Source organism: Juglans regia, chromosome 3 (genome assembly GCF_001411555.2).
Source record: "Juglans regia cultivar Chandler chromosome 3, Walnut 2.0, whole genome shotgun sequence".
In the NCBI taxonomy this organism is placed as follows: domain Eukaryota; kingdom Viridiplantae; phylum Streptophyta; class Magnoliopsida; order Fagales; family Juglandaceae; genus Juglans; species Juglans regia.
In genome coordinates, this window is record NC_049903.1 from 9,414,762 (window position 1) to 9,433,390 (window position 18,629).

Genomic DNA, 18,629 nt, shown 5'->3' on the forward strand with positions numbered 1-18,629 from the left:
ACTCGCGCACACACACGCCTATATATATATATATATATCTAAATGGTCAATTAATTAAGAGAGATATTTGATTTATAAATAAGTCATGTAAAAATAAATTTAAAAATTAATATAATTTGATGTTATATGTTGTATTATAAAACACATTTTATATATTATAAAATGGGTTTCAATATATAAAAATAGATCTTGTTAGTATGAAGCAAGATATATAGTGTTAGCACACAAGTAAATTATAATTGCATTCTATTGAATTATAATCTTAATTAATCAAATGGAAAAATGTTATTTTTCTTCAACATTGATAAAAAAAAAAGGAAGATTAATAAGTTAATAATTAGGGGATATTATTATTTATAATACCACTAACAATGTAAGAAAATATTAAGTATGGATAATCATTAAAAAAAATGTATTATATTTAATATATAACCATAACATTAATAAAAGTTATATTATCCCAAAGTAGTGTAAAACAAGAGAGCAACCAAAAAAAAAAAATGTAACAAAAAGTTAAGTAATGACTAATGACGAATGAGTGTGATCTGAGAAAAATAAAAAATAAAAAAGACTAATGAGTGTCACGCGTCAGCCTTGGAGAGTGAACTCACTCAGGAACAGACACTGTACCGCCATTTCAAGACAAGGATACGCACGTCAATACAAGAAAAGTAACTCTCATTTCCGCCATTTCATCCTCGGCAAACCCATAACTCCCCCACTTGGCCACCTTCACCTCCATTCACCTCCTCCACACCTGCACACACTCTCACACTACACAGCACGTACACACACACACACACACAGTCTCGCTCTCTCTGCAGAGAAATGAGTAGTCGAATCTCGTCACACCAGCTCAGCAATGGGCTCTACGTGTCAGGGAGGCCGGAGCAGGTCAAGGAGCGCCAGCCCACAATGGCTTCACGCGCCGTGCCCTACACCGGCGGTGACGTTAAGAAATCCGGTGAACTCGGAAAAATGTTTGACATCCAGGTCCTCGATCCTTCAGCCAACGCCCCACCGCCCTCCAAGTCATCACGGCCCTCTTCCTCCTCTCAACACAACAGCGGATCGGTCCGATCCGGTTCCAACTCCGGCCCATTGAGCTCGAAGCACACCAACTCTGGTCCGATCCCGAAGAAATCGTCGGGACCGATGCCGCTCCCGCCCACCGGGCTCATCACCTCCGGTCCCATTGGGTCCGGCCCACTCCTAGGATCTTCGACGGGCAGGCGGTCGTCGGCTCACATGGAGTCTTCCGGGAAGGCGGTGTACGGACCGTCCGTAACGAGCTTGGCGGCAGATAAGGTGAGACGGGTGGGCTCGATGGCAGTGCCGAAGGCAGCGGTGTGGGTCGTGGTCGTGGCGGTGGCGATGGGCTTGCTGGTAGGAGCGTTCCTAATGGTGGCAGTGAAGAAGGCGGTGGTACTGGTGGCGGTGGGAGGGGTGGTTCTGCCGGCGGTGCTCGTGGTGGTCACTTGGAATTTGGTTTGGAGAAGAAGAGGGTTGCTAGGGTTTGCGAGGAGGTACCCTGACGCTGAGCTCAGAGGTGCTGTCGACGGACAGTACGTCAAGGTTACTGGGGTAATTTCTCCCCCGTGTCTATTCACTTTCCCTTTCTTTTTACATACTCCATATCCATACTTTAATAACGGAATGGAATGGGATGGAAGTTTGTGAAATTAGGTATTCGTATTTTTTAGGTGGGGTTTTGTCAATGAAAGCGAATTAGGATAGACAGTTTATAGTTTCCGGATGGTAAAATCTCAAATATTTAATAAATAATAATGGTTTTGATTTTAATTACTCAATCGACAGGTTTTAAAGAGGAATCAATCATCGTTGTCGTAATGTTGATTTACTTGATTAGGTAATTGTTCTAATATTCATTTATTAGTCATGATTAAAGTACAGTTGGCTGGGCGGCGGGGGGGGGGGGGGGGCTCGGAGAACTAGGACAGAAATCGACATTTTTTTTTCCTTTTCACCAAGGGTCATATGTAATAGGTGGACTGGAATCTGGACGAGTTTTATGATCTGACCCGTGCAGGTTCAGTTGAGATTGAAATTTCGGATATGGTGAAGATTATAATCTGCTTACTTATTTAATTATTATTGTTATTATTATTTTTGGGAGTCGTCCTGTTCCATTATTATTATTAGGAAGGTGAACGGGGTTGTAGATATTGCATATGCAACCATGCAATTATTTCGATGTCAGTCATTTACTTGCACTGAGTTAGAAACTTATTGATGGTTTTGGGTCCATGTTAAAAATGGAGTACTGCAAGCAAAGCTTCAAGGATAATTTCTGGGTTTCATGTGCTTGTTAGAATTTGCAAGGGACCATGCCTTGCTTCTTTGGAGGTTAAAGGATATAGAATGCCACAAGTGATCTAGAACCCGCTTTGGACACGGGTTCTCTGATGATAATATTTTATTCTACCCTGATATTTTCACTACTACAGCACATATAAACTATTTGGATGCCTATAAAGGCCCCTAAACTTTTGTAATTTCTTAAAAGGCTCCCGTAGACTGATTAGTAAATGGATCTATACCAGTGAAATGATAAGGCTGATACATTTGAAAGTTGGCATCATTCGCCTTTAATGTTGACAAGCTGATGCAATCTTTTGAATTTTGCTTGGTAGAATATGTTGTTGAACAACCAACTTCCTTTTAAACTCTGATTCACCGTTGAACTTTGCATTCGTTTTCTTCGTTTTATGTCATATGCAGGACTGACCTCTTGGCTTTCATTGTGGATTCTTCTACAACTCTCGTCTTGAATATATATGGCAAATTCCTGGTTGATATTGGTTTTTAGTTGGCCTGGAAATTAGATGGGCTGGTGGTGAAAAAGAAAAAGACTTGAGGAAAGAATAACTGAAGTTAATGACCAAGTAAACCTCCAATGGCCCTAAGGGGACTCGAACTGGTGACCATTGGGGAGCAAACCCAAGGCCGGACCAGCTAAGCCCCGTGGGATTAGTCGAGGTGCGGGCAAGCTGGCCCGGACACCCTCGGTTATAAAAAAAAAAAAAATCTCGACTTCATCTATAAATCTGGTGTTAGACCCATAATAAAGCATATAGATTAGTTAGTACTTGGAAGATTGAAGGAATTGCTATAATGTGGAAATCAAAAGTAACCAATTTATGAGGAAGCACTACAGTGAGTTGAATAAAAGTTCCTAATAGGTGTCACTGATAATAATAAAAAAATAAAAATAAATAAAAAAAATCCTAATAGGAGTTTTGGTTTAGAGGATTATTCTTGGAGAAAGGATAAAAAATAACTGGAGGTTTTAGATGGAATTTTGGTAATTACTGGTGGCCTTTATCATCAGTAGCTGATTTGGGCAGCATCCACTTGCTCAAGATAAATATATCAGCCTACATCATAATGCACAGGCTGTAATTGGAATTTCTTTTGTACTTATAAAAAGAAAAAAAATTGGAATTTCTTTTGTTGTAGAAGTTCTTAATTGTATATTTGTGCAATTTCACGTCTGATTTAATAAGTACATTGGTATAATTTTGGAAGAGAGAGAGAGAGAGAGAGAGAGGAAAGCTATAGTTGAAAAAAGGATTGTTTATAGGTTTCTGTTTCACTTTTCTATACTTATGAAAAAAGGTATCATTTTTCCATACTTGCTATTTTCTTGAGAAGTAATGTGCCATATTTATCTTTCATGCAGGTCGTGACCTGTGGCAGTATTCCTTTGGAGTCATCGTACCAGAGGGTACCTAGGTGTGTATATGTTTCCACAGAATTGTATGAATATAAAGGATGTGGTGGAAAATCTGCACATCCAAAACATCGTTGCTTTTCATGGGGATCTAGATATTCCGAGGTTAGTTTGGGGAACTGTTCTTATTGATCTACTCTATATAATGGTTTGAGGATCAAATTTTGGCCAATAATAATTTGGTTACTTTCAATGAACAGAAATATGTAGCTGACTTTTACATATCAGACTTCCAATCTGGGTTGAGAGCACTAGTAAAGTCAGGTTATGGGGCTAAGGTTGCTCCATTTGTCAAACCAGCTACTGTAGTTGATGTAACAAAGCAAAACAAAGACTTATCTCCGAGCTTTTTACGATGGCTAGCTGATCGCAGCCTCTCTAGTGATGATCGTGTAATGCGACTCAAAGAAGGGTATGCCAATTATTTTCTTTTTTGAGTATTTTTTTTAATTCCATGCTTCTCAATGTCATATTTGTGGGTTTATCGCCTTTGTGTGTGTTTTCTAAGAATGGTGTAATAGAATCTGCAGACGGTATGCTTCATAGTGTATGTTTCTTGTATATCAGATATATCAAAGAAGGGAGCACTGTCAGTGTGATGGGGGTTGTCCGGCGCCATGAAAATGTACTTATGATTGTTCCACCAGCAGAGCCTGTCTCAACAGGCTGTCAGTGGATCCGTTGCCTTCTCCCAACTTATGTTGAAGGACTAATTTTGACATGTGATGAAAATCAAAATGCCGATGTGGTTCCTGTGTAAAAATTTTGCGTATCTTTAGGTTTTGATTATGTTACTGGTAAATATTGGAAGGGCAAAGTGATGGAAACATGCAAATTTGCCTGACCACACACTTCTTTCCTGTCCAAATTTCAAGTGTATGTAAGGTTACCCTAGAAGATGCAGAGTAGGCTGAAGATCCTGTCATAGTCAATGCAACTCTACTTGGAAATTTATGTCCTAAGGATGCTTATGCGATAACAGGGAAAAAGGATCAAAGCTATCAAGAAGCTAGAAGATATTGTTACCATTCAAAAAAACAAAAAAAAAAAAAAAGGCAGCAGCATCTAGAAGATGGTGTATTGCGAGGAAGCTGCAAATTATTGTTTTTGCTAATCTGATATGTACATAAGTGGTTGAGTTGCCTCGAGTGGTTTGAGATGTTTGCTACTCCCAGTTGTTCTACCACGGAAATTAGAATTATCAGTTATGTATGTTTTATCATCTAATTATTTTAATTTGTATTTATTTGATAGTGTGAGTTGTTTATGAAAATCCCGTTAGTGTTCATATTCTTGATGTTTATGACATGTACAATAATGTTCCCCATTCTAGTTCATTACCTCTTTTTACAGGTGTTCCTTCTTCCATTTGTTCATTACATTAAAAAAAAAAAAAAACATGTTTTCCATGTACTCGAGTGTATGAATCACACCTATGATGAAAGAGAAAATGTAGATGCATTGTATTTCTTCTGGCTTCCTTCGTTGGATTCAGGTTTTCAAATTCAAATATCTCTAGTCATGGTTTCGTTTTAGAGTAAATTTCGTTACTGACGAGTCAGGAATTTGAGTTGCCAAAGTGATTGTCATTCAAAAGGTACTTGTGCTTATAATTAGTTGTGTGGCATACAGCAAACGGTGATGATGAAATTCGAATCCATTTCATCATTCACGCGGTCCCTACCTAATGCATGGGCATTATAATATTAATTATTGAGAAGAAAATCAGGAGAAAAACAAAATATATACATAACTGTGAATTTATCGTTCTTGCCGTCAAACTATCCCATTGAATTGAAAACACGTAATCTAATCAATGTGTTAATGGGAGAAGGCATCCCTCACCCTACCATAAGAGTCTCTCCTGTTATTCTTTTAAAGAAAAGAGGAAGAGTTTCTCCTGGTTATATAAGCAGAATAATCCGACGCTGGCATCCGCAACCATGTTTTGAGAAGCACCAAGCAAACCAGTTACGTTAAAGACCTTTTTGTCTGGCTGCTTGGATAGTAAGATAAGTTGAGATAATTTATGAATAGTAATTAAATTGTAATTGAAATTAGATGAAATGAGATGAGATGAAACACCATCTCAATCTCCTTCACCTGCAATACCCGCAACACTCTGTGCCTGCCATCTCTTTATCCCTTCTGTTACGAACTCTCTTGTAAATGATGTCGTAATAAGGAAGCGGTATGGAGATGGAAGATGGTTGCTATAATGAATAAACTAAGTTACACGAGATGTTTGATAAAATGAGAAAGAGAATCACACAGCCCGGCCCAATTTAGTTGGGTTCATAACACCTTCATACAAGTACCCAGAACAGATGGCCTATAAAGTTTTATTTCTGTTTTCTGTAAAAAATTTCAACGTAAAGCGATAAATTAACAAAATATATTATATATCGAAAATTGACGGAGCCATGAACTGTTTTCGAGAAGAGACGACGACGGATGCAATTCATTTTTACGCTCCGGCTTGTTGAAGTTCAAGGATGATCGGATATTTACTCTGAAATATAATTTTTCCAATAAAATTACCCGGTAACTTTTAACAGATTTTTTACGCTGCTGCTGCCTTTGCTAGTAATCTAGTGCGCATATACAAAATTTATGAGACCAAAGGTGCTAAATTATGATGAAATAATGCGGATTGCTGCACGTCCCAATCAAGTTTATCAAAAAGTACTAATTAAAAACACATATCGAAGCATGAAAAATAGCACTCCTGATTTCCAAAAGCTTAAGCATAGCATGTTGCGAAACTATCATCACCCGGACCTTATATAGTTTCATGTAATTAGCAATGTTTTCATTCGTAAGGATTTCTGAAATTCTTCAAGAGCTCTGGGATTTCATATCCAAGCATATCATCTACTGCTTGAATCATTTTAGGCTTCAATTTCTCGAATTTGTCGATGTTGTAACCATTCAAGATCTCTCTGAAGTGCTCGACATTTGGGAAGTCACCCGCGGGAAGATGGAACTCCCTCTGGATCTGTTTTGCAGAATCAAAATAAAGTTACATGCACAGTAGAAAGAGAGACAGAGACAGACAGAGAGACAAACCTTTCCAAATTCATCTTGCAGATTCTCAATAAGTCGTTGTTGGGTCTTTGCTTTGCCCATCATGGCAGGCATCTCCTTTTTAAGGTGACTAATTATATAGGCGTGAATCTTAGCAGCTCTTGCTCTTTTCACAAATTCATTTATCTGCAACATGGACGACCAGACTAGTTAGCATAGCATGTAAATCTGAAAATATACATATATGCATATATTTTTCAACAGATAAAATAATATTTTATTGAATCCGAGTAAACAGGTGAAGCCCAAGTACACTGTCAATCGGAAAATATATAGATATATCATGTGCAGTGTGCACGACCAATTATTAAAGCAAAAGGTAATACGGTGAGCATACTCGACGATCACAAGCCTTCTTTGGGATATCAATTAAATCTGCAAGGAGATCATCTTGTTCTTTCTCAAAAAGATCCCGGCCTATTGGACCCACAGCCGATTCATTAACAGGCTTGTCGTTGAATGAGCTGCCAGAAAAAAAATAAAAATAAAAATAAAAATAAAAAAGGGGGGGAAGAATTGACATTAATTCAGGATGTAAGACATTGATCTAAAATCGAAAGTCTAGAAGTATGACACCATGATAAAACTCTTTAAACTTGATGAACAAAACCAGGCTTTCCTTTAGCATTGGTATATTGATGGCACCATTTGCATTTCGATGGAACATGTTTATATTTAATCGACAAGTACAACGAAACTATGGATACAAATTATTCCATTTCTTTTAATAACATGCTTGACCATGAAAGTGAATTTTTCTACAATTATAGAAGAGATCGAGTTGTATGAGAACTCAGATGGAACCAAAACTCAAACAGATAAGGAAGAAGACAAGAAGATAAGATCAGGATAAGACTTGTGATGAGTGAGAGTTAGACAGTTGTGATAGGATACCGATATGCATTAATAATAGGATATTGATATGCAATTCTAATAGGATACTGATGCTATGTAAAATAGATCTATAAATACAAACGAACTCCTCACCAATTCTTGTGTGGAGAATTCCTTAAGCTCAAAACCTTTCAACAATGACCATAGATCAATGAAAAAAAATGTGCCTAGTAGATTTGATAGGATCAACAAGATAAAAATCATTAAATCTCATTTTCAACTGCATGAAATAATTAATTTACATAGGTATGTCCAAATTACCTATTAAACTCTTAGAAAATGATTTGTCTGTTTGTTTAAAAACATGATACTCAATTGAAAATACCTAGAAGAAAGAAATGACCTACCCAATATAAACACGCACAACTTCTGGAGTATTCAAAACTTTCCCGAGTGACCACATCAATGCTCCATAAACTCTCATCAGCTAAAAATTATGACATCAACAGATAAGTAGGTCAGATACATTCATCAAAAGATACCCACTAAAAGTAAATATATGAACACAGAAATGAGAAATTAAAAGGCTAGCTATATATCTCACTTGTTGGGTGTCAACTTGGTCTGCTTTATTTAGAACAACACGTATCTTGTCATCATGACCACGTAGAGATGAAATTACACGCTTGAATTCATCACTGATATCAAGTTTATGGGGATCAAACAGAAGAAGAATCAAATCACATTTTGCTGCAAACCATGATATGACACCAGTGAAATCATAACTCCTTTGTGTTCGTTGCTTTTCTCCAGATAGAACCCCAGGGGTATCCACAAACGTAATTTGGTCTAAAAGCTAGAAGCACAAGGGAGAAAGATTAGCTTGTTCAAGTGATGATGATGATGATACTGACAATATATATGTTTAAATAAATAATACTTAGATAGCAGTTATGTAAAGAATCGTAATTTATTTACTCACAGGATGAGGCATTTGAGAACACTCAAATTTTGATAAGAATGCTCCACCAAAAGTTGTCAAACCACTAAATGGCATCTCTGCATGAACAGCTATGGTATTCCCCGGGATGCTTCTTTCATCGGGTCCAGACTGAATTCAAGGACACAATGAGATATTTGCTATTAATATCAATTACCTTTTATAGCGCATAAAGCATATTTGCACAAAATCTAGACACAAGTGTTATGATGCTGAAGGTTAAAAGTTTAACCAAATTAGTATCCAACAATCCTAGAGCTTTTGGATCAATGGTTAACTCTTTAACAATTGGTATCAGAACAAGGACCACACCACGAGTTCAAGTCACAAAGGGGGCAACATATAAACTGGATTGCCTTGATACTATATATGGACATAGTGTTAAGTCATTGAATACTGATAGATGAGTAAAGCCACCAAAAGAGAAAGTGCTACCACTAGGTCAGTATCGACAGAGTAAGCCATCGTGGACGTCGGATTCGGAAGCATGGTGAAATGTTATGATGTTGAGAATTAAAGATTTAACCAAATTAATATCCAATAGTCCTAGGGCTTTTGGATCAATGGCAAGATCTTTAAAAATAAGGTTAAACTCATTTATTACAGTCTCATGTAACAATGTAGATGGAAATATCACAAAAGGTTGGTATGTGAGAAAAAAATGCCTAGAAACAACTTGCTACTTACATGAAAGCTACAATGGCAATTTCTATCATGACCAAATCATTTTTGAACACTCCCTTATCCCACATGAACTTAACAAGCCTTAATAAATAGCAAGAGAAAATGAATCACTTATTATACCATGACAACAACAAATCTATCAGTTGTAGGCTCTGGACCAATGTGAGCTCCTATTCAAAGAGAAAGAGTGTAAATGTCAAGGACATTTAACATTGTGATCCAATCATGTAGAAATATGTGAATCAACACATAGCAATAAATGAACTTAACTAACCTGGATAGTTGCATCTAAGCAAATGTTTTATAAATGTTGTCTTTCCTGTTGAATACTGACCCAAAAGCATGACCATGGGTTTAGCATCAAAATCACTGTTAGTCTGCAAAAGTACAAACAAAAAATAAATCCTCAAAGTTACATTAGCTTTCAAACCTAGAGTCAATAGGGAGCTAGGAAAACAAGAATACCTCCATTCCCAAAACCACAACCTCTAGTTTAAAAGATGATTATACTAAACCAATAAAATGGATAAATCTAGTGTTATAAAAATTAAAACAAAATTGAGCCTGCTCACCATAAAGGGCGATACAAAATCATTAAAACGATATGTAACTTCCAATGGCTTTAGCTTTTCAATGTACAATCTCTTCAAGCCATCAACAATAGATGTAACTGCACTGGGAGGAAGCTGAGAAAGAGAGGATGAGGGAGGGAACACATTAGCTAAAAAGGAAAGTGGAAGGCATTGCCATAATAAACAAGCATACTTTGTATAGTTCAAGAATATATTGCCAAAAGAAAAACAAAAGTTCAACAAAAAATAAAACCAAGTTTTCTAAAAAATAAGCTAAAAAAATTGTAAATACAAGAAACTTAACCATCATAAGTATGGATAATCAACTTCCGACAAATTCATTGGCCTAAAGACAATAAAAATGAAGTAGCCATCAAGTGGTGAACTCATCAATGTTTCAGGGTAAATTATTACATGCACAGAAAACAAATATCCTCAGTAATACATAAGTGCCTCGAGAATATATTTGATCATTTTCTGTTCAGATCTTGTCCATGCACTACAAGCACTTTGCCCAAATAAGTTCACAAATCTATTATACTAATTTCATACTTAAATTGAGGAGTTGTTATAAAAATATCATTGTGCGCGTGTGCGTGTATGTATATAGAGAGAAACTGAGAATCTTCATAGGCCTCTTGAGCATTCATATGGTGTGTGGAGAACACTAGGAAAAGTAAACAGAATAAAAGATTAAGCAAAAATCATAAATCCTCTCGAAGACCAATCTTACTTTCTTTGCTGATTTTGAACCAAACCATTGAGCTGCTGGTGGTGGATGAAGTTGAACACTTCCTGCATCACAGTGGTAAACTCACATAATAAGAGACAAATTAAAAAAATCGCTCATAACATTGATAGGTTGGGAGATCTATGCACCATTTACTTCAGAGTGGTCATTTATCGTCAAAGCCTTGGTTTTCTGAGAAAAGAGGAACAAGAAAAAGGATCAATGGCGTTAATAGTTTCAACCATAAAGTACCAAGGAAGAAAGGAAGACTGCTTACAGCTACTAAACCATCCAAACCTTCCATCAATGGAGGTTTAATGTTCTCAATGTGTTCTGTAATAATTGAAGGAGATGTGTCAACCTCACTTGAACAACAAGAATACAAGATAAAAAATGATTATATAGCCTTTGAAGCATAATATTCAAGCAGGGCTCCTAAGGAACAGCCTAGGGATCAAGCTTAAAGCATAAGTCGTTGATGCAAAGGCAGCAACATGTGAATGACATGACATGAATATTCTTAAAGCTACAAATAAATGATCTAGAGAGGGATGTTTTCCAAATGTTTCAGTATTTTCTTAACATATCTTTAAAGTTTTGGTCTGTGTAAGGCTGGGGTGTACAAGAAGCTTAGTATGTAAATTAGTTTCGAACATTTATAAGTAAGTTGATGCTTTAGAAAATGCTTACAAATTTAATGATTCCCACAGTTTAAGGTCCAACAACTTGGCACCTTGCTAATGTAAGTTTAATTCAAGATATATGAAGAAGTGAGGTTTATGATGCCCGGTTCATCGGGTCCATATGCACAACTCCTCCGTTAACTAACATAAATGCAAGGTATAAACCCAATTTCGAAATCGATAATTGATCTCAATAGGGAAAAACTCTAGTCAAGATGCTCTAAAGCAACTTTCCCATTGCCATTGTGTGAAAAATAGCAAAGCCAGCATGAAAAATATTATTCAACTTGCCTGCAGTTTTAATGAGATCTGGGGTTAATTCATGTCCTGCTTGTGCCAGGGAAACCAGCTGTACTTTACAAAAATTAGATATCAGTTAAGGTTTAGATAAAATCTGCAAGAAAATGTACAATATTCAACCTGCATTGCAGTGATGAACTCTGTAAAACCTAAAAACCCTTGTCGTTTTGAATCTGCAATTGCCCAAACCTTTAAAAACAAATAGGGAAAAAAAAATACGTGAGTTCTGAACAATGATTTCCACTCAGATTGACAAAATAGTAAAGTCAACATAAACCCATAAAAATGCATAGGGACAGTTAGAACACTTGAGTACTTCATATATCTCCAGAAACCACTCATGATGGGAGTAATAGAAGAAATTAAAAATAGAATAACAAACACAAGCAAAATAAGTCTCCTAAAATACAAACTACAAGGACCGAAACAAGTAAAAAAAAACTCTCTAAATGCTTTTCCTTATTTAGTTGGAAACTCGATAGAAGCAATCAAGATAGGATAAATTACAATGTGATGTCGGTTTAGCCATGTAGGGAGAACCAATCTCATCTAAACAAGGAAACTTCTAATAATAGAAGATAAATCCACTCAACTGAATCACGGCGAACATAAAATTAACTCCACCACAACAGATGTACGGATTAATCCGTCACTTACTATAATGGAACTGGAAGTTTGGATACACGAACGGTAAATGGTAATCGAACCTCCTAAAGTCCAATAAAAGAAATTTACAAACCTATATAGATATAGATAAGTAAAATCCAAAAACTCAAAAAAGACGGTGAAAAGTGGGAGACCTGTTTGAGTTCCGGCCGGGATAGCTTCGACATCGCGAAGAACTTAGTGGCATCATTTCCGGTAATACGGGCATCTCCATCTGGAGGAAAGAATAGTGGCAAATGCTTCGGTGATTAATACAAAAGGATGAGTTTGACAATAAAAGACAAGAGAGAATAAAGGTACCTGAATCGGCAAGGTTGAACCATTCCTGGTAGATCTTCTGGTGCTCTTTGGTGCAAGAACCGAACGGCACCGATGCGATCTCCATTTTGATCTAGAACCAAGCAAGGCAAGAAACTCGCTCGGCTTGGGAGTTTGAAATTTTGAAAGGGGGAATCGAAGAGAGTGAGAGGCAGGGAGGGAAATGGAATGATGTTCCTGGTAATTTTGACTGGTTTTTTTAACCTTTTTCTCGTAGCAGTTTTGGCGCTTTGGCGAATTTCAATTGCGTGTTGAATCTGTTGATGCGGTGCCGTTTTTAAGGCTGTCCTACAACCGCTTAATCTGTAGGCTTTTTGGCACAACACGATCAATAATTTTCTTTTAAATATGATTTTAAAATAAACTATAAATCTTATTTGTACACACAGAAGAAAAATCATATAATTTGTAATATTTAAATTTAAAAAAAAAAAATCAGATAAAATCATATTATAAAAATACTTTATTGTGTATGTTGTTTACACTTAAGAATATAATTTTCCATCAAATATTTATAAAATTGTCTTTATAGACGATTTCTCTCCAGTACAGTTAGAGCCATGTGATAATGTCCCCCTCAATGCATAATTGCGGATGGAGAGTGTTCAAAACGTGGCGTCATGATTTGATTTGATGGAGGAAAAAAGGAAAGGAAATTTCCCATATTGGTTTTATTTTATTTTTAAAATTATTTCACGTCACATTATTTTACGGAAAAGGTTATATTTTGCATGATATCAGATCGTAGTAAGAGCATTATGTATATGTAAAATCACTTTTTTTATATATCTATTTTACCATTCAAGTAAAATTTTTATATTGGTTTATGCATATTTGAGACATAATAATAATAAAATATTATTATTTTATTATTATTCATTTTTTGCTAAAATTAATTTTTTTATATATATTTTACAATTAGCATCCACTACATACATTTGACATTAATAATACAAATGTAATAATAAAAAATATAATTTTTTTATATATTATATTAAAAATATAATAAAATGAAATATATATATAATATATTATAATAATAAAATGAATGTACAAGTGAATGTTTGTTGTGTTGTTAAAGGAGAGAGAAAATGAAAGGATTGTGAGATAGAGAGTGGGAGGAGAGAGAAATAATAATTAAAATATGATTTGTATGGTGAATAGTGGTTATCCAAATTTGGATAAGCACTGTTCATAGGTAGCTAAATATTTAGATATGCATAAGCCAATGTGAAGGATTTTAGGGTCATATTATGCAAATATGATTTTGCATATGCCAATACTAATACTCTAACACAGGCTACCGTGAAAAGAAACTCATATTGGTGCGTAAATAAGAGCGGACAGATTGATTACACAAAATTAAATTATCTCATTGAATTTTATTTATATAATTATTATAATTTTTTTAAATTTTCATACAAAATATAATAAATAATTTAATTTTTTAAAATCTTAAAATAAAAATAATATTAAAAAATAATATTTTATTCAACTTTAAAAAAAAAATCTCATCTCATTTCAACATAAGTGTTTAACAAGGTCATTTGATTTATTTCATAGTTACATCCTTAAAGTTGCATAATTTCCCACAATTTTGTTACTATTCCTCATCTATGCAGTAGTTTATTAGAAAACTCGATCAGTGGTTTATTCCCCAAGAGACACATTGTTTTGACAAATGCTACTAAATGCTAACAAGGCGGAAAAATAAAAAGAAGAGTTACGTTTTAATGACTCTTCAAATATGACATTCGAAAAACATCAACTCCAAGCACTAATTGAAGGTGATTCTCGTTCAGTCATTGATGTCATTGAAAACACAGATTCGACTCTGTACTAGCAAATATCTCCTGTATTCAACAAATCTTTCGTCAAAATCAGATATAAAAATTAGTAAAAATTTATCGATCATGTTCAGTTACACAATGAGCAGTAACGAACTTAGTTTTTAAGAGCATATCCCTGAATAATCTTATTAGATGTTTTATTTTTATTGATAGTAAAAATGATCCACCTTGAACTCTCTTGTATTCAAGTATTTCCATTTATAATATAATGCATTCTTGATTAGAGAAAAAAAAAAAAAAGTAGGAAGAGTGTCATTCATTGACACTTTAAAAATGATTTCTAGTCTCAATTGAAGTTGTTGGATACTAAATTCAAACTCTTTGAAAATGATATGTGGGTTCCCTACAATTTCTATTCAAATCGTGGATAATTCGGATAGGAGTGCATGAGGCAGGAAGAGTGTTCGATTAATTATCTGCAATCAAGATAAGAAATTGCAGGTAACTGGAGACGTTACAAATGGTGATACTAATATAAATAGAGTAATGATACTTGTAGTCGTGAGTGTGCAAACGCCGTACAGTTATTTTGAAAAAAGTGAATAAATATGAGACCCACGTAAAAATAAATTAATTTTTTAATAGTGGACTCTACTCTTTTTCAAAGTGACTGCACGGCATTTACGGACTCCACGACTGTATGTAGCATTACTCGGCAACCCATTTGCTTGCAAGACATGCTAGAATTATAGATGATATTGTACACTAGTGGTACCAATGTCGAGATTTTCTTCTTTTTAGAATCTTGTTAGATGTTGCTATGTAATTGGACCTATTTGTATGCATACTCTTTATTATGAAATTTGAATGAAGTATTTGCTGTTATAAAATAAAATAAAAAAGACGAAAAGACAAATTAAAAAAAAAAAAAAGGGGTTCTGCAACTTATAATTAAACACCTTGAAGGGATGGTGCATCCTGAATATCAACTACCCCAATGCTCTTTAACATAAAGATCAGGAAATTCCCAGAAACATTAATAAGAAATTAACTGATCTGCAGTATCAAGTTTAATATAGACTCATAAAAAAAACAGTGTTTAATAGTGTAACCCTCAGTAAAAACTTTGAGGATAATAGCAAAGCCAACAATCATTTTCTGGTCACCTTTTAGAGGAGCAAGTGAAAAGCAAAAGTAAAGCCATGTGAAATTGTAAATCACTCTCTTCCGCATGAAAACAGACAGCAAGATATCTGCATATACATGGTACCATAAGGATTGTTATGCTATATATATGTATATAGTCATAAGTAATTAGGACAAAATAAACTGAATTATATATACCTTTGATCTAGAGGAAGAACGCCCCCGTCTTTGAGTATTGGAATGATAGCTCGGTTGTTGTGGCACATTAACTGGGTAATGGGAAGATGCAATTTGTTTTTCCTCCTTTACTTTGTTGAATATGACTGTGAATCCATCTCCTGATGAAGGGTCTGCTTCATCCCAAGCCCCAAACTTGGGTACGGATGCTTCTCTATGATGCTGTCATGTTCAACCCGACCCATATAATTCTCAATATCAATTTCCACACATCAATCACTAATCAGTAATAAAAAAAGCACATTTTTGGATATGGGATATTATTTTTGGAAGAGAAGACTTACAGGGGGATCGCTCCGAGTGGGGTGTCTGCTATGGCCGGATGATGAGTTACTAATTCCCTCTGCCAGAGAACTCTTTTTCTTGTCAGATTTGTCACGTCGGTGGCTATGCTGCATAAGTGAAGAATCAGAGTTGCTTCTATCGCTGCCAGATTCTGATGTAAGGTGGCTCCTATGGTTCCCACGATGCCTTACTTTTCCGGCCACAACATGATTGTTCTCTACAGGAGAAATAATCGACTTTCTGGAGTTGACATGTAGAGGAGCCTGAACTATACTGTAATCTGCATTCACGAATGCCTCTGGATTCTCCTCTGGATCATTTGGGTTCATTCTCAGTACCCCAGTTCTCTCTTTTCTTACATTTTCGAAGTAGGCTGTGTATGCTATATCGCCACTTTCCCAGTTGCCAAATTTTGGGACGCGTGAGTGTTGCTGCAGCAGCCAAAGTCATTTTTTTTAAGCAATAACGATGGTTTTTAACAAGATTAATAGTTCTGCATCAAAAGAAGGAAAGGAAATCCAACTCCAACATTGAATCAAATCGGTTTACCAAAGTTCATGAAAACAAGAATTTTCACATCTCGTGAACAATCTGTCAACAGAAACAAAACTAGCTAGAAAGTGTACAGCAAATTATATATATATATATATATATATATGTCTAAGTTAGATCTCTAGATATTAATGGCTAATGATGAGAAGATTAACAAGTACGTATAATAAGACCAATATCGATCGATACAAAGAAGTACATGATGACTCACTGCCATTAACAATCTGTCTGGTTAATCTTGCAGTTTCTGACTTTTTGGACAAAAATCTGCTTTGACGAACATGAAGAACAAGGATTACAGTTCTCTCGAGACCATTAAGATCATCACTTGTGTTGACCCAAGGATATCCCGAGGATGATCTGGACTTTTTTTATACAAAAGAAGCCGATGACTACAATGTTCCACAGCCCAATATAAAAACCATCTCAAACCGGCCATCACTATACTATTATTTCGTTTTTTTAGTTCTAAAATTCACATATGCAAATTCTCCCTTGATTGGATGGACTCGGCTTCTTATCGTCCTCTCCGAAAGATTCTCTTTCTTGTCTGTATTAATTCCCACTAAAACAAAATTGTTTGTAATTGGCCTTGATCATGATCATTACGTATTGTATTTTATGTATCAGGATCATATGAATTTAATACATATATTCCTAGTAATAGGGCTACTATGACTGTACAAGCGCGTAAACTTTTTATTTTGTAATAATATACAACTTTCACTAAACTCTTACTTTAAGGAATCAATATTAATACATTGAGAGTACCACCATGTTAATATATTGTGAAATCGCAACTTGTTTCAAAATTTTAAGTTTTGTCTAACACAAAATATTTAATTAAATAGATAAAGTATAAAGTCAAGATCCAAACTTGGCCTCGTTTGTTTTCGTAGATAGATGAGTTGAGATTAAAGTTAAAATTTGATCAATAAAATATTGTTAATTTGTTTTCAGGAAACTTCTCAACTCATCTTATCTAATCATTATAACTTTCTCAAATTCTCATATAAAATAAAATAACAATTCAAATTTTTGTTTTGATTTAATATTATCTCTAACATCTCCTAAACTCAAGGTGGATAATTTTAAAATTTTGAATTTGAGATTTAAGTGTAGTTTTCATATTCGTTGCTTGATTGCCTATGAGATGATAAAAATAGTATTAATGGTGATGAAGTGATAAAAGTGACCGGCAATCGAAACATCAGATTTGAAACTATGATCGATAATGGGCCAAGGCCAATATAGGAATAGCAATAGGCCGAAAGATTGAGCCAAAAATAGGTTAAATATAACCTTGGTCAACTATAAGACCAAAAATAAAAGTTTAAAAATGGGTTTGGAGTTTTAAACAATGCTCAAAAAGACCAAAAAGAATAGTTTGAGTTAATAAACAACCTAACAAAAAAGAGAATGAGAGAAGACCTTGAATGCGACATCATTACTATATTTTCTATTATGATTGAATACAAAGTATCAGTCTCTATTTAGAGAAAAATTAAATGGAGATGAGATCGAGTAAATTATCTTAATCAATATGAAAATAAAATCTCTTGATTTGATTATTATGGAAACCAAATCTCTTGATTTTATAATTATGGAAACCAAATCTCTTGATTTGATATTTATAAAAATCAAGTCTGGAAAATAATTAATTTAAATTTTTGATTTGGTATTATCTCTAACATACAAAAAAAAAAAAAAATCAATATTACCATTTCCATTATAGTCAAGGGAAAACCATGCATTTCTTGTATGAATAATTTTATAATAATTATTAAGGCTATATCTTTATTTCACTTTATTCTCTTAAACTAGGTATATCTCATTCTTAAAATGGAAAATGCTATATGTACTTAAGAAAAATTAAAAAAAAAATTATTTCTTTATATGTCAGTTATTAATATGTTTAAAATCACGAAATTTAAAATTCAAAATCTTATTTTAAAAGAAAACTAACAGAATAAATCTTATAAGTAAAATTA

At 34.7% G+C, this 18,629-nt stretch overlaps 3 protein-coding genes across 4 annotated transcripts; 1 reads left to right on the top strand and 2 right to left on the bottom strand.

Annotated features, from left to right (window-relative positions):
- The first annotated feature begins 720 nt into the window (after positions 1-720).
- On the top strand, positions 721-5,027 carry LOC108980988 (uncharacterized membrane protein At1g16860-like). Its single transcript, XM_018952057.2, has 4 exons — positions 721-1,584; positions 3,704-3,859; positions 3,955-4,166; positions 4,322-5,027. The coding sequence occupies exons 1-4, from the start codon at positions 829-831 to the stop codon at positions 4,512-4,514; spliced, it is 1,317 nt and encodes a 438-aa protein (XP_018807602.1). The 5' UTR covers positions 721-828; the 3' UTR covers positions 4,515-5,027.
- Positions 5,028-6,368: 1,341 nt separating this feature from the next.
- Positions 6,369-12,849, bottom strand: LOC108980984 (EH domain-containing protein 1-like). The gene is made up of 16 exons (XM_018952054.2): positions 12,611-12,849; positions 12,445-12,524; positions 11,765-11,833; positions 11,636-11,693; positions 10,939-10,994; positions 10,811-10,853; positions 10,665-10,726; positions 9,932-10,045; positions 9,634-9,736; positions 9,480-9,529; positions 8,658-8,786; positions 8,280-8,531; positions 8,083-8,162; positions 7,179-7,305; positions 6,824-6,967; positions 6,369-6,752 (listed from the first exon to the last, which is right to left on the bottom strand). Exons 1-16 carry the CDS (start codon positions 12,693-12,695, stop codon positions 6,567-6,569), a joined length of 1,638 nt encoding a protein of 545 aa, XP_018807599.2. The 5' UTR covers positions 12,696-12,849; the 3' UTR covers positions 6,369-6,566.
- Positions 12,850-14,434: 1,585 nt separating this feature from the next.
- LOC108980986 (RPM1-interacting protein 4-like) lies at positions 14,435-17,025 on the bottom strand. 2 transcript variants are annotated; one of them, XR_001994485.2, is made up of 5 exons: positions 16,850-17,025; positions 16,086-16,517; positions 15,763-15,963; positions 15,585-15,671; positions 14,435-14,481 (listed from the first exon to the last, which is right to left on the bottom strand). XR_001994485.2 is itself a non-coding variant. In XM_018952055.1 (4 exons), the coding sequence occupies exons 1-4, from the start codon at positions 16,853-16,855 to the stop codon at positions 15,636-15,638; spliced, it is 675 nt and encodes a 224-aa protein (XP_018807600.1). In that variant the 5' UTR covers positions 16,856-17,025; the 3' UTR covers positions 15,427-15,635. The 2 variants fall into 2 exon arrangements, 1 of the variants encoding a protein (XP_018807600.1); XM_018952055.1 differs by lacking the exon at positions 14,435-14,481 and having other exon boundaries at positions 15,427-15,671.
- Positions 17,026-18,629: the final 1,604 nt, after the last annotated feature.

Excerpts from the sequence above, each read along its gene's own strand:
- LOC108980988 (XM_018952057.2), top strand. The coding sequence starts at position 829 with ATGAGTAGTCGAATCTCGTCACACCAGCTCAGCAATGGGCTCTACGTG. Across the intron at positions 1,585-3,703 it reads AGTACGTCAAGGTTACTGGG|GTCGTGACCTGTGGCAGTAT; the intron begins GTAATTTCTCCC and ends TCTTTCATGCAG. Across the intron at positions 3,860-3,954 it reads GGGGATCTAGATATTCCGAG|AAATATGTAGCTGACTTTTA; the intron begins GTTAGTTTGGGG and ends TTCAATGAACAG.
- LOC108980984 (XM_018952054.2), bottom strand. The coding sequence starts at position 12,695 with ATGGAGATCGCATCGGTGCCGTTCGGTTCTTGCACCAAAGAGCACCAG. Across the intron at positions 10,046-10,664 it reads GTTCAAAATCAGCAAAGAAA|CTTCCTCCCAGTGCAGTTAC; the intron begins GTAAGATTGGTC and ends TCTCTTTCTCAG. Across the intron at positions 9,737-9,931 it reads ATTTTGTATCGCCCTTTATG|ACTAACAGTGATTTTGATGC; the intron begins GTGAGCAGGCTC and ends GTACTTTTGCAG.
- LOC108980986 (XM_018952055.1), bottom strand. Across the intron at positions 15,964-16,085 it reads CCACTCGGAGCGATCCCCCT|CATCATAGAGAAGCATCCGT; the intron begins GTAAGTCTTCTC and ends TGAACATGACAG. Across the intron at positions 15,672-15,762 it reads GTTCTTCCTCTAGATCAAAG|ATATCTTGCTGTCTGTTTTC; the intron begins GTATATATAATT and ends ATGTATATGCAG.